Raw genomic sequence first — 13,670 nt, 5'->3', positions numbered from 1 at the left:
TATATTTTCTTAACACTTAAGCTTATTAGCCAAGTCAAGAAAACAAAACAAAGACGAAAAAAAAGTCTTCAGTCCTTTTATGCTGTTAAGAAAATAATAAAAATTTAGCAATTTTAAGCATATGATGAACACTTTGAGGCTAGGCACAGAGTAAGCAGGCAATCTTTGTTTTGTTTATTTATTTTTACTGCCAACATCCTTAGCCATGCCTTTCTGTTAATCAGTTTTAGCAAGTAGAGGTAAAACACATGCATTATTTTCTGGCAAAAGCGTATGTTGAACAATATGTGATCCATACTGTGTATCACCCTTGGGGGTCCATTTTCCTTTGTCACACTGAGAGCAAGCAGTGAGACTGACAAGTCTGGAAAAAAAATAAGACTAACCAAATAGACATGGCATTCCGATCTCAAAGTGCAAAATCACTGAGCTAAAAACGAGGGCCTTGAAAAATTCCAGTGGTTAAAAGTGAATCAAAACCACACTTCGCAGGCCGTGGAAAATGGATTGAGATTTCACCGATGATGTCAAGTTTCAGAAACTCAGAAAGGCACAATTCTAGCCATCTTGGTTGGATAACATTTATATACTCATGCCCCTACAGCTTTCAAAAGATAATACTGCTTTAGTACCCCCCAAACAAACAAACCCCCACAAATCCACCTGTCTTTCTACTCTGGACGAATAGCGACTTAGGACAGAGTCCCTGGGCGCGTACTGCTCGCATGCGCACTGACTTCCACTGCACGGGTGTACCCGGGGGAGGACCCGGGGGAGTTTGGAATGTCGGTTGTCATGATTGCCTTTATTAGTTTACTAAGAAAAAGTTAAAAAAAAATACTGTGTTTAGGGTAAGGTAACATGGCATCTAATCACAGGAGAGTGGAAAGGAGGCACCGCCTTCCGGGCTCTGTAAGTCCCGCCTCCTGTGACTTTTCTCCACCTGGTCTGATATCCTGTCTTGGCTGCAGGAGGAAATAGGCTGCTCCTATTGGTGGACGCTTTGATCCCGATGAATGGAGTCAACATCAGGATGCGTGGTAAGATGCAGCCGACCTTCAGAAGCATCTTCTCTTGGAGGACCATCCTGGGGAAGTCCCTTCTGGTGCCTGGGCCCGGGCTGCACCAGCTCCGTCGTTGGGCCGTCGCCGCTGAAATCAGTTTCAAGAAGATTGATCCCTTCATGCTCCAACCGCTTGTCAGTTTTATGATTTCTCCAGTGTTCAGAATTCAAACGATTAACTTCGGGCATGTCGTTATTCCGTTCAAGTTTACTCTCTGAGCTGAATGTTGGTCGGTTGGAATGCAGGGTGGGAAGGTCAGCCGGCAAGGTCAAAGGAGGTGCTTCCCCAACCCTACGCCTCGGGTCTTCATCTGACTCTGCTGGTGCCGAGAGCTCAGCAGACATAGCCAGGAACCCATCACTTTGAGCACTTTTAGTCTTATTTGCTTTAGTTTGCTCATGGTGACTGTTCAACAGTGCAAATACTCTATCTGCAGCCTTCAAGTAATTAGTCCAGTCAACCAGACTAAGTCTATAGTTTGGTCTGTCCTCGTAGATGCTTCCATTCACACTGTATAGATCCTCCAGGCCTTGCCAGTTGACCTCTGCAGTGAGACTGGGCTGACTAACCTTCCCATCCGTCCCATAACTGTCCTCTGTGAAAAGAGATGAAGGTGGATCCTTAGTGGAGAAAATATTTCCTACTTATTGGCTAAATAACTTACATTGTTTTTGCGGTTCAAGTCAATTTGAAATAAAACACTAAAAAGTATGTTTCCCTAGTAATTTGTTGTCAAGGAGGGGCCTAAGGTTACAAAAGTGACTGAATGATAATGAAATTTGGAAAGAAGATCGAATGAGTGAGAACTTCTATGACTAGGCTTGGTTGGTACTGGAAATACACTGGTATTACCGGTCAGGGGGCTTATGTTTTACTCCTGGCTCTACTCAAGTCTCCTGTGCAGTCAGGAAATCAAGTGAATGAGTCTCTCTGAGTCTTGGTCCCTCATCTGCCACATGTGGGAATAGTTGTGTGATAAAACCTTTACTACTTACAGGGCTGCTGGATGAACGATGAATTTCAAAGTAATTTAATGTAATAGGCAACGCTTAGTAAGATATCTTTATTTTATATTCCCTGACACTCAGGATAAAAACACATTTGAATGCAATTAAACTCTTCAAAGTAAATGGATCTATTTCTTTGATTGCTTTTTTGCCCTAAAAGTTCTATCCTTTAGATAAATCAATCATTGAGTCGTTTTTCACAGCATGCAAAGAATACACCAGCTTTCTCTCTCTCGGATTTTTCTACATCACTAAGATGACTATAGTTCTGCAGAAAACAACAGCTTTTCTCTAGGTGCGCCCAAGAATGCAATGAACTACCCACAAAGCAATACAGATTAGCAGGAAGAGAGAGTAAAACTATACAAAACCCACACCCTCAGTATAACCAGCAGATAGAGAATTCTAGAATCTTCAAATCACCTGTAAGTGAAAAAAAAAGTTAATACCAAATCCCAGTAGAGCTGTATGTCACGCTTTGGGCATCAGCCCTGGGAAGACTGTATACAAGAGAAAAGAAGAAAGAGAGAATGAAGTCAAAAATGGATTTGAAACCATTGCTGGAAAGCATGTCAACCTGAAGTATAAAACACTGTAGATTCTGGGTAAAGCGCGGTACCGACAATGAGAAGACCTAGAAGGGCACATGAATGGAGGTGGCAGTCTTGAAAGGCATCATTTCAGGGAGAAAAGGAGACAAAGGAAGAGAGAAACAGCCTTTGGAAACTGGCGATAAAGGAAAAAGGAAGCCAAAGGGGGGAAATTTCAGGTCCTGCAAGAAAAAGAGAGAAACAAAGAAATTCGACGACACACAACCTCTTACAATCCCATCCCCCAATAATAAGAAAATAAAAAAGTAAAAAGAAAGTATACTTGGTTACACAGAAAAAGATCTTCTTAAACCAGACATCTTGTAAATACTTGAAGTCCATGAAATTAACAGAAGCAGTCTAAATATAAACAATATTATTATAAGAGAAAATAGAAAATAAGAATAAAAAGTCTACCATCTTATGAAAATGCCCCTGCCAAAATAAACCGTAAAGTGAAGACAACCACAACGTAACACTGCTAAGTAAATTGAATCTTCTCAATCAAGCATCCAAGGATGTAAAAGTCACCTTAAGTCAGAAATTAAAGTAGGAACCAAGGATCATATATTCAGTCAAGCTCTCCTTCAAGTATCAAGGCTACAGAAAAACAGATTCAAACATGTAAGGGTGCAGAGAATACTGCACACATCAGCTCATCTTGAGCAGTCTCCTAGAGGATGAATTTCATTCAACCAAGAAATCACTGGGGAAACTTCAGCAAAAGGACTGATGCTGAGCATTTAACACATTTATCAGATCCAGGAGTAAACCAAAGTTAATGAGGTAGAGAACAGAAAAAAATGACATATCTAATTAATAAATCAAGATCCTGCTTCTTTAAAAAAAAAAAAGGATCAAAACAGATAGTCATTAGCTTACCTAATTAAGAAAAAGGGGAGAAATTTCAAATATACAAAATAGAAAGTGACAAGGGAGAAATAATCATTGAAATATACAAAATTTACAACACAAGCAACTATGTTGCAGACATTAAAGTGAACAGATTGGAAAACCTAGATGAAACACATAATTGTCTAGGAAAATACATTTTATTGAAATTGACCCAATAGAGATAGAAAGCTTACAGAGAACAATTTCCAAAGAAGGAAAAGAAAGGTTTATAACCTTTATATAAGTTTATAAGAACTACTATAGGAAATTTCTATCAGTCTTGTAAGAATTACACTACAAAAAAGCACCAGGTCTCTATGATTTCACAGGAGAATTTTACTAAACCTTCAAGGAAAAGAGAATCTCAATGCACTACAATCTGTTCCAGAGCATAGAAGATCGAAGAACACTTTCAAACTTTTTAACGAAGCAAGTATAACATTGTTAGCTGTGGTAGGCAGAATAGTGGACTCACCCCCCAAAGATGTCCACATTCCTAATCCCTGGAAACTGGGTATGTTGCCTTACATGGCAAAATGGACTTTGCAGATGCGAATTAAGTTATGGATCTTGAGATTGGGGGGGGGGGTTATCCTGGAGCAGCCAGGTGGGGCTGTTGTAATCCCAAAGGTCCTTTTTAGAAAAATGGGAGGCAGGAGAGTCAGAGAAAATGTGACCTCGGAAGCAAAGGGGTGTGTATGTTGGCGGGGGTGGGGTAGATGTAGGTATTGAGATTTGAAGATGCTACATTTTCAGCTTTGAAGATGGAGGAAAGGGCCATGAACAAGGAATGCAGGCATCTTCTAGAAGCTGGAAAAAGCAAGGAAATGGATTCTTCCCTAGAGCCCCCAGAAGGAACGTAGACCAGCTGATACCTTGATTTTAGCCCAGTAAAACCCATTTCAGACTTCTGACTTCTAGAAAAGTCAGAGAATAAATCTGTGTTGCTTTAAGGCACTGGGGTAATTAGTTATAAGAGTAATAGGAAACCAGTAGAATACCTAAAAAGAGAATGCTAGCGTAAACAGAAAGACAATTTCAGACTGAAATCATTTATTAATATGATGCAAAAATCCTAAATATTAGTGAAGAGAATTCAATATTATATTAAGAAAATAACACATGATGACCTACTGCAATTTATTCCAGAAATGGAAAGTTGGTTCATTCTTAGCAAGTCTGTTAATACAATGTACCATATTAGTAGATCTAAAGAGAAAAATGATCTGCATATCTCCATAGACGCTGAAAAGGCTTTTGACAAATTCAACACTCATTATTGATAAAAACACTAAAAAAAGAATTGATGGCTATTTCCCTAACATAATAAAAATGTAAATATCTTAGTCCTAAACACGCTTCTCACTTCATGGGAAAATCCTGAAAGTCTTTTCGTTAAGAACAGGGACAAGGTCACATTGTACTGAAAGCATTAGTTTATCCAATTAGATAAATCAATCAGAGACACACAAGTGGGAAAAGAAGCAAAGCTATCTCTACTTGCAAACGTATGGTAGTGTATCTGGAAAATCCAAGAAAATCCATGACAAAGTTAACTCAAAAAAAAAAAAAATTAAAAGGTAGCAGGATATAAAGTTAATATACAGAAACCAACAGCCCTCATATACACAAACAATAATCAAGTAAAGGTTTTAATGATGGAGGAAAACCCTATTTACAATAGTAACAAAGAAGATAAAGTACTTATAAATAAACTTAATAAGAATGTGCAAAACCTTTAAGAAAATACTTTTAAAAGCTCCTGAAAGACCCATAAGTATACTTAGCCAGATGGAAAGATGTCCTTTGCTCTTGGATAGAAGACTCAGCATCATAAAGATATAAATTCTTCCCAACAGCTAATACTTTATAATAACTATAAATGGAGTATAACCCTTAAAAATTGTGAATCACTATAATGTATGCCTGTAACTTACATAAAATTGTATATCAACTATATTTCAATAAAAAATAAAGAATTCTTCCTGATAATTCTTTCAGAAGTCAGACAGAAAAATGGTCGAAGACATAACCAGATAATACACAAAATATGTAAAATGTCCTTTGAACTTTCAAAAATATGTGCAACTCTGCTCATAATAAGAGCAAAAATACAAATTAAAACCATACTGACATACCCTTTCTTTCTTATTTGATTGGAAAAAAATGAAAAAGCCTGACAGCTGTCAAAAGCAAACACTGTCATACATTGATGATGGGAATGTAACCCTTATGGAAGAGAATCTGGCAATATTTAATACATCCACATATGCATTTACCTGTTGATACAGTAATCCCACCAATTCATGACTAGGAATTTACTCTGAAGATACTCTCAACAGCATGAAATTACACTTGCACAAGGCCCTTCATTGCAGTACTATTTGTAATTGTAAAATATGAAAATAACTGAATAATACATAAAAGAGCAGTTGAATAAATTATGCTTTTTGCAGTTTTGACTTTGGAGCTAGGTGAAGGCATTACATACTAAAAACCAAAATCAAATGAATAATGATGAAGATAAAAAGAACCTAAAATGGAATACAAACAAATAAACAAACCTTACTTTATGTCAAATAAATAACATAACCACAATAAAAGAGGGTGGGGCACAGAACAAGCCCAGATAACTTTGAACATAGCACTGTTTTTTGTTAATCGAAAGAGAAACATTTGAAAAATACACTGAACTCCAGACAGCACGTGCAGTAGTGTGATTTAGCAATTCTGAAATTGCTCTCTGTGTACCGCAGCATTTAACAAATGACTTAATCCACGGGGGATAATGGAAACTGGATTTCAGTGTCTACCTGTCCCTCCGCGGCACACTTCTTTTCAGGGTGTAAACTGCACAGCAGCACCCAGGGCTCCTGGTCCTGACCCACACCTTTAATAGCCCTGACACAGGTCCCCTCTTCGTCTTAGGAAGCCGACCTCACCTCCAGCCCCTTGAACTCCAAACCCTGGCTTTGACCCATCTCTTGGTCTAGTTCCTTAAACAGAGAAGTCCAACAGTGCTAGCAAGGCAGCTTGAAAAGCAAACGGAGCCCTGAGATGTGACTGAGAGAAGAGACCCAGGGGCAGCTTCCTTAGGACAACACAGAGCAGGGCAGTGAAGGCTGTGTTTTTCCTTTCTGATCTCAAGAGGTTTGGGTGGTTCAGAAAATGCATTCGTGTGCTGAACTCTGGGCTGCCAATGAGTGATGATGGAGATGAATATCTTTTTGTGTTTCTTATAAAATACAGTAGCATTCTTTTATCACTCATTACCCCCTTTCACATACCGCTTTCTTCATGTGAATGTTTTGTGCCGCCATATTATACCTGACTAATAATACCCATCATCATTGGGGCTTGCTATAAGTTAGGCTCTGTTCTCAGCTTCTGACTAGTGAGGCTGGGATTTGAACCCAAGGCAGGGCAGCTTCAGTGTCTGTGCTCTAACCACAGTACTGTGCAGCCTCTAACACACAGCTATGCCACACGTTACTGTCTACAAGGAACGCATGGTGGCCACAGGGGCAAATGAGTCAAAACAAGCAAAAGCGGTTCCTTAAAAACTAAAGGACCCAGTGATCCCATTCCTGGGCATATATTTGGAGAAAACTCTAATTGGAAAAAATACATGCACGCCCATGTTCATAGCAACACTATTTACAATAGCCAAGACATGGAAGCAACCTAAGTGTCCATCGACAGAGGAATGGATAAAGAAGGTGTGGTACATATATACAATGGAATATTACTCAGCCACAAAAAAGAATGAAATAATGCCATTTGCAGCAACATGGATGGACCTAGAGATTATCATGCTAAGTGAAGTAAGTCAGATAGAGAAAGTCAAATACCATATCACTTATATGTGAAATCTAAAAATGATACAAATGAACTTATTTACAAAATAGGAACAGACTCACAGACATAGAAAACAAATGTATGGTTACCAAACGGGAAAGACGGAGGGGAGGGATAAATTAGGAGTATGGAATTAACAGAAACACACTACTATATATAAAATAGATAATCAACAGGGCCTACTGTGTAGCACAGGGGACTCTACTTAATACTCTGTAATAACCTATATGGGAAAAGAATCTGAAAAAGAATATATGTATGTGTACAAACATGCATAAAACTGAAATACTTTGCTGTACACCAGAAACTAACACAGCATTGTAAACCGACTACACTTCAATCAAAAGAAAAAGTCGACTTTACATTTGGAAAAAACAAACAAGCAAAAGCAATGTGGACAGAAGCATGGTCGCTGAGGGTGGGCACGACGTGGCCTGCTGGCCTGCAGGGCGTGGGACAAAAGGGGCAGGAAGCAGCCATGCCAGCCTTAGGTTGCCAAGAAGTGACCGTGACCGCCAGCAGCTCATCAAAGGGCAGCGGCATCTGCTTTCACAGGCAATGGGAAAAATAAATGCCCCATCAACCTGTGGATCTGATTCTATTTTGCAACACAGAACTTATTACTTTCAACTCAAGGCAGCAATTATTTCCTGAGTAGAATGGGGGCCACTTTCCTGAGCTGTGTCCCTACTCTGAGCTTGTCCTAACCGGGAAAATGACCAGTGGGAATAAGCAAAGTGTTTTAGCTGCCCTGCCTCATGGACCTCCCATGCTAAAAAAAAAAAAAAGGAAATTGAACAGGGAACAGACTGGCTTTTAAAAGATCCTCTAAATAAGCCTAAGGATTAATTTTCGAAAATTCACAAAACTGAAGGCAGTTTACAAACTCTTCTGTAGTCAGAGTCTCGTACAAAGTACATTTTCTAAAATATTCTTGAATTTTCAAATTCCAAATTCTTCAGGTGTGATTGTTCTCATTTTGCTCAAAGGCTTTTGTAATCAAATTGCATGATTCAAAATGCATTTTAATTAGTTTTCTAAAATAAATAAATAAATAAAAATCTTAAAGAATCGAAGCTTCCAAAAACCCATTAGCGGTGCCGTCACTGGAGGGCTGTGGGCTGGTAAACTGGGACGGCAGTTTTTTCGGCCTTTCCACATCTGTTGCCTTTCAATCCAACAGGATGCAGTGGACAGGGGAGGCCACATCAAGCACTGCCTTTGGGTGTCCAGTGACAGCCCAGGTCTGACAGGTCGATGCCCTCCTGTTTCATCATTTCCTGTCTACGATGTGGATAGCAGCTGAAAGGTAGTTTGCCTCATGGATTATGAAATGGTGGAGTCTGAAAACGCCAGTCATTCTGAGTTAAAAAGGATCCTTAGATTTGTCCATTGGTAAGGAATTTAGAAGAAAAAAATAAACAAAACAGGTAACACGAGGTTACCCTGCACACACACTTTCACTCGCCACATTACCAGGGAAGGGACGCCATGCCCTCAACAACTAAAGCTATCAAGGGTTTGCCCAAACGACCCCAGAAATGATGGATTTGGCCTCGTTTAGTGATGGTGGTGACAGGGATCAGGGTAGGGGGAGTCCCAGATCCTGCTCTTTACTCATGACTGGAGTGCAGTTAGCCATTCTTCATCTCAAAGCTGTCCAAGGATGGCTTGGTGAAGAACTCCCTTCCTCAGCTCTGACCAGACCTGTGTCTTAAATAACCTGTTAGTACCCTTTTACCTCTGTCATGACAGAAATAAAAGTGGGCCAGACGGAAAATCCCGCAGCTGTAGAAATGAGTGCATCATAAAATAACTGTTAAGTCAGTATCTAGTGTGAGGTCCACTTAAAATGCCCCACTTCAGAAATGTCTTAACGGGATCCCCGGGAAGCAGGAAGATCAGTCCTGGTGTGTGAGATGTTACCTCGTCAGCCCACAGCCTGGGGGAGACCCGCGTAAGAGGGGGCTGTCCTGCTCTGTCTTACGTGTGCTGGTGCGGGGTACGCAGGGTGGGTGCGGAGGCAGAGTGAGGAAAGAAGAAAGACAAGAGGGGAGAGAAAAAGAAGAGACAGAGAGGCCGTTATCAAGGATCCTCAAAAGTCCAGCTTTCTCTGTCTTGTCTGTTTGCTTACACCTTCCCCGCCATCATTCAGCTTCTCATGGGACCAATGAACTGCCCTCTGAAAGGAGGAACCTGAGACCACAGCTCAGGAGGCTGGAGGAGGGGCACGGAGGCCACCAGGGTGCCCCGGACAGGCGATAGTATTCTATTTCTTTGAGACGGTATCAAGATGGGTGACACCAGTGAGGTCCATGTTCCTTTGATGAAAGCGTTTCTCCCAAGAGGATTCGTGAGCTAAGGCAGTGACACATCCGTGCCCCAGTTTCCCCTTAGTAAGGTGGTAAGGACAGACCCCTCCTGCCCCACACGGCATGTTTCTGACAGACCTGCTTGAAGTCTAAGCTTGGAGTATAAGTTTCTGTGCAAGGGCTGACACGGCCACCAGGCGTTCTGGGTCCCCCTCCCCGACCCCGGGGCACAGGGGGGTAAGCGTGATGGATGGGGGGCTGGAGGAGATAAGAGGGCTTGGCTGAGGGCCGTTCATCAAGCTTTCATGTGTCAGGCACTATTGTCTCCAGGCTGTGCTGAGGCCTTTCTGCGAGACTTGATTCCAGATACCCTGACCCCCGACTCCCACGCTTCCCATTCACTCACCACCACCTGGCAAAGCTTCTGAGCCCCATCACCGCTGCTTTCACCACCAAAGTTGATTAAGGACTGTGAACAAGGAAACGCCTTCTCTTTGCTCCAACTTCGGCTCTAGCGTGCTCTTAAAATTCCCGTGACTCCTTTTGTGATTTTGACTTAATAGTTCATAAAATCTCTACCTCATTTCTGTGAAGCCTCTCCACCAAATCAACGTGTAAGCACCACCAGGAAAATAATTCTCCCCTTGTCCCCAGGGCTCCCGAAGGTCATTCTGTTTTCTTCCTCTTCACATCATTCCGTGCTTAAAAGCACCATCCAACAAGCAATCAAGCACGGGACTGAGTGAATGCTCTGAGAGACATCTTGTCGTGACAATGAGTTGATTTAAAGGCAAAATGACAGATCTGTCCCCAGTGACGCAAGACGGTGGAGAAAGCTGTTAGAACATGCATGCACCCCAAGCTACGCTCTGTGCGACAAGGTGAGACACAGAAATGAGTTAAAATGGGTGAATCATGCAATGACTGGGAAAGAAGCTGCCGGGGAGAATAAAAAAGTGTGAATACCTGTGCAGGTCATAGCTTCCTCCATCTTTATTTCCTGATATAGGAAAATATAAGAGTAATGTATGTTAGCTTTACAACTCATAAAACCACCCACTATGTCATGTTCCATGCACAACATCTAAACCCTAGAAAGAAATATATCGTGTGAAATACAGACAGTGCCGGAGTCCAACAGAGCTTTTCTATTAGACAGGTTCAAAATGAGGATGGAAAGCTATAAATAAAAAGGTTTAAGATAAAACGTATCAGACTTCACATGAAAAATGGGTGAGGGTGAGATAGGAAAGCCCATTTCAAAGTGATAAGACGGTACTTCCTGTCTCAGGAATAGTTAACTTTTGGTTATTTTAGACAAAACACTTGGAAAAAAGGGCCAATAATCATCTCCCTCAGGAAGCGTCTAGAAGGTGGACAGGACTACTTGAAGCGTAACGGTGACAAGGGGTCTGGCTGGCGTGTCGTTCACCACTTAGAGACTCTATCAGGTTTCACTAAGTGGAGCTGCTATGTCATCACCAGTAGGAGTGCTATGTTCTTCAGGGGAGAAATATCTGGGTGTAATATTTCTAGTGCCTCTGATACTTGTTTCAATTTCCAGGCCTTAGGGGGCTTTTGGGGGGGTAAAATTTGAGGAAAAGGTCAACAGATAAGCAGGATATCTGAAAAGATTTAAGCTGAGTGGAGTCAGTGACCAAAAGACCTGGCTGGACTCTTCTGGCTGGCAATGAATTCCAATAAGGTTTTAACTGAGGGGTGGTGACTGACAGCTGTGATGGAACCGCCCACATGATTTAGAATTTCCTCTGGGATTTGCAGCCTGAATGCCGTGAGGACCCTATAATGGTGGAAATGACAGGTGACGATGCTGATCATTTCAGTATGCGCCACTGCCCCCCCGAGTCCCCCATCAAGGCTCATGGCCTGGGGAGCTGCTTACTTTTATTGCTGGCTCTGCAGGGGACCCACAGAGACACAGGGCCTTAAGGGCACTGAGAAAACTCAGCTGCCCAACAGAGGGTTTTTGCAAATTGCTCCCCACTGCCTTTGGGTCTAGCTCTTCACCCTTTTGGGGTTGGCATGCTGTGCCCTTGGCCAGCCTCAGCTCTTTCTCCTTCCTCCTATGGACAGCTGACATTTACATTTCCACAGGAATTATGAGAAAATAAGTATTCTCATTAACCAGTAAAGAGCTGGGATAGATACTGAAAAGAACTGCATCTCCATGAGCCAAAGGAGAAATGAGTTTAACATTGCAGACCAGGGAGGGAACATCTGGCTGATTCCATACAGGCCCTCTTATACTTTCAGATCTCAAGACAACGTTGTGCTCAAACATCTCTAGTTTCAGATGGGAAATACTTGCAGAAGAAATCTAATTCAATGTGTCGTGGGCAGGGATCCAACTGGGGGAGTTCCAAACTCTGAGAAGCAGAAATAGGGCATTGTGTGTTTCCATCCCAATTCTCTTAAAAACAAATAGGATATCCTGGTTGACCTAGAGTATATCTTATGAATGTTGACATCCATAACAAATAAACCCCCAATGCTTTCATCCCCTTTTCCAGTGGATGCTTCCATCAGGAATTGAGGTTTACTAAGAGGATGGATCTTTGGGAGAGATGGAATGAAACGCTCCCCAAATCTTCGGGGGTATTAAATTTTTCATTAGTGCACCCAGAGCTAAATTAGAGAACAAAATATGTTCGGAATTGCCTGGCAAGTTTCCCCTGTAAGGATCCCAAACTAGACATTTCTATGTCTTCTATCCCCAACTATATGTTTCAAAGGCAGAAAACTTGACAACAGAAAGAATTTTCCAGGTACTATGGGACAAAAAAAATTTTTTTTCCTTACCAACTTCTAGGCCCTTAGGTCTTGGGTTGCACTGCTTATACCCTTGACAGCTCCTGAGTTCCATCAGCTGCATGTGTAGCTGATTCAAAACGCCCCGTTCTACTGTGTGCACGGTATTTGTGAGCTGCGGATGAAGCGGCCAGGACAGTATCTTTAAGCTCACGTTCTGCTTATTCCATTTTCAATAAGCTTCATAAAATGAAAACATATTGACTTACCTGATAAGGATCAGTATTCATATCAAAATACTCCAAAAAGCCAGTGGCGAACTCACAGAAAAGAAAATTATGCGTGTCATTAACTGTCCGCAAACACCAGTAGGTGTTATTGTTAGAACTCGTGCAAGCACAGAAAGAGCCCACTGTCGGTAAGAAAGAAAAACAAAACGAAAAGAATGAGAAAACCCAGGAGCCCAGCCATTCCAGCGTTCCCTTATCTTTACATTTCGAAGTTCACATTTTCTTTCTTGCAAATACTGTGTGTGTAGACGTTAAAAACAACTACATTTCTCCCCCTCTGTACAAATTTGCTGCGAGATTAGGTGAAGATGCAAAACAACAATGGCAACCTAGGAGGGTGATTATAGGCTGAAGGCCAAGGTGAAGTTTCAGGCTCTTTCGTTTGCTGTCCCCTTAGTTCTGTGGGGCACTGTCTCCAAAACAGGGTGACTGAGTGGAGAACAGGAAGGAAAGTATCGGAACTCCCATTTATGGTTGTTTTAATTTTTTTTAAAAAGGGAAAAAATGGTTCCTTAATAAAAAGATGGACCCAGTGCCTTAGCTTGCTCTGAATGTCAGATGGTCGCGTGTCACAAATGGTGCCTGGAAAGAGAGGGGATTCTGCGGTGTGGATGGGTTTGGAGGAGGCTTGAGCGCAGCTCAGTGGATTTAAGGATGTCAAAATTTGTGATCGTACAGACTCTCTACAACACTTGAACATGAGATGGACTGTTACCATGAACATCTTTTGTACCACACAGAGGTCCACTGGTTGACTTGTAGAAAGTACGGGGAAGAGAGGTCCAATTAAAGATTTCTGCTACTCCCTCTGCCTGGGGTGCTGCACCCCCAATCCCTGTTCACATGATTCCTTCTCTCCACGCCTTAGGTTTCAGCTTCAATTTCA

The 13,670-nt window shown here is 41.6% G+C and overlaps 1 protein-coding gene across 1 annotated transcript in view; it reads right to left on the bottom strand.

Moving 5' to 3' along the window:
- Positions 1-988: 988 nt before the first annotated feature.
- The window catches only part of SULF1 (sulfatase 1), a 74,960-nt gene continuing 62,278 nt past the window's right edge, over positions 989-13,670 (bottom strand). Inside the window, exons 16-20 of the mRNA XM_007448499.1 lie at positions 12,764-12,906; positions 12,546-12,669; positions 10,692-10,725; positions 2,521-2,571; positions 989-1,652 (exon numbers count right to left, since the gene is read on the bottom strand). Of these exons, the coding sequence (XP_007448561.1) occupies positions 989-1,652; positions 2,521-2,571; positions 10,692-10,725; positions 12,546-12,669; positions 12,764-12,906 (1,016 nt within the window). The remainder of the gene's footprint in view (positions 1,653-2,520; positions 2,572-10,691; positions 10,726-12,545; positions 12,670-12,763; positions 12,907-13,670) is intronic.

This window comes from Lipotes vexillifer, unplaced genomic scaffold (assembly GCF_000442215.2).
Source record: "Lipotes vexillifer unplaced genomic scaffold, Lipotes_vexillifer_v1.1 scaffold815, whole genome shotgun sequence".
NCBI lineage: Eukaryota > Metazoa > Chordata > Mammalia > Artiodactyla > Lipotidae > Lipotes > Lipotes vexillifer.
This window is presented reverse-complemented; position numbering and strand designations above follow the sequence as displayed.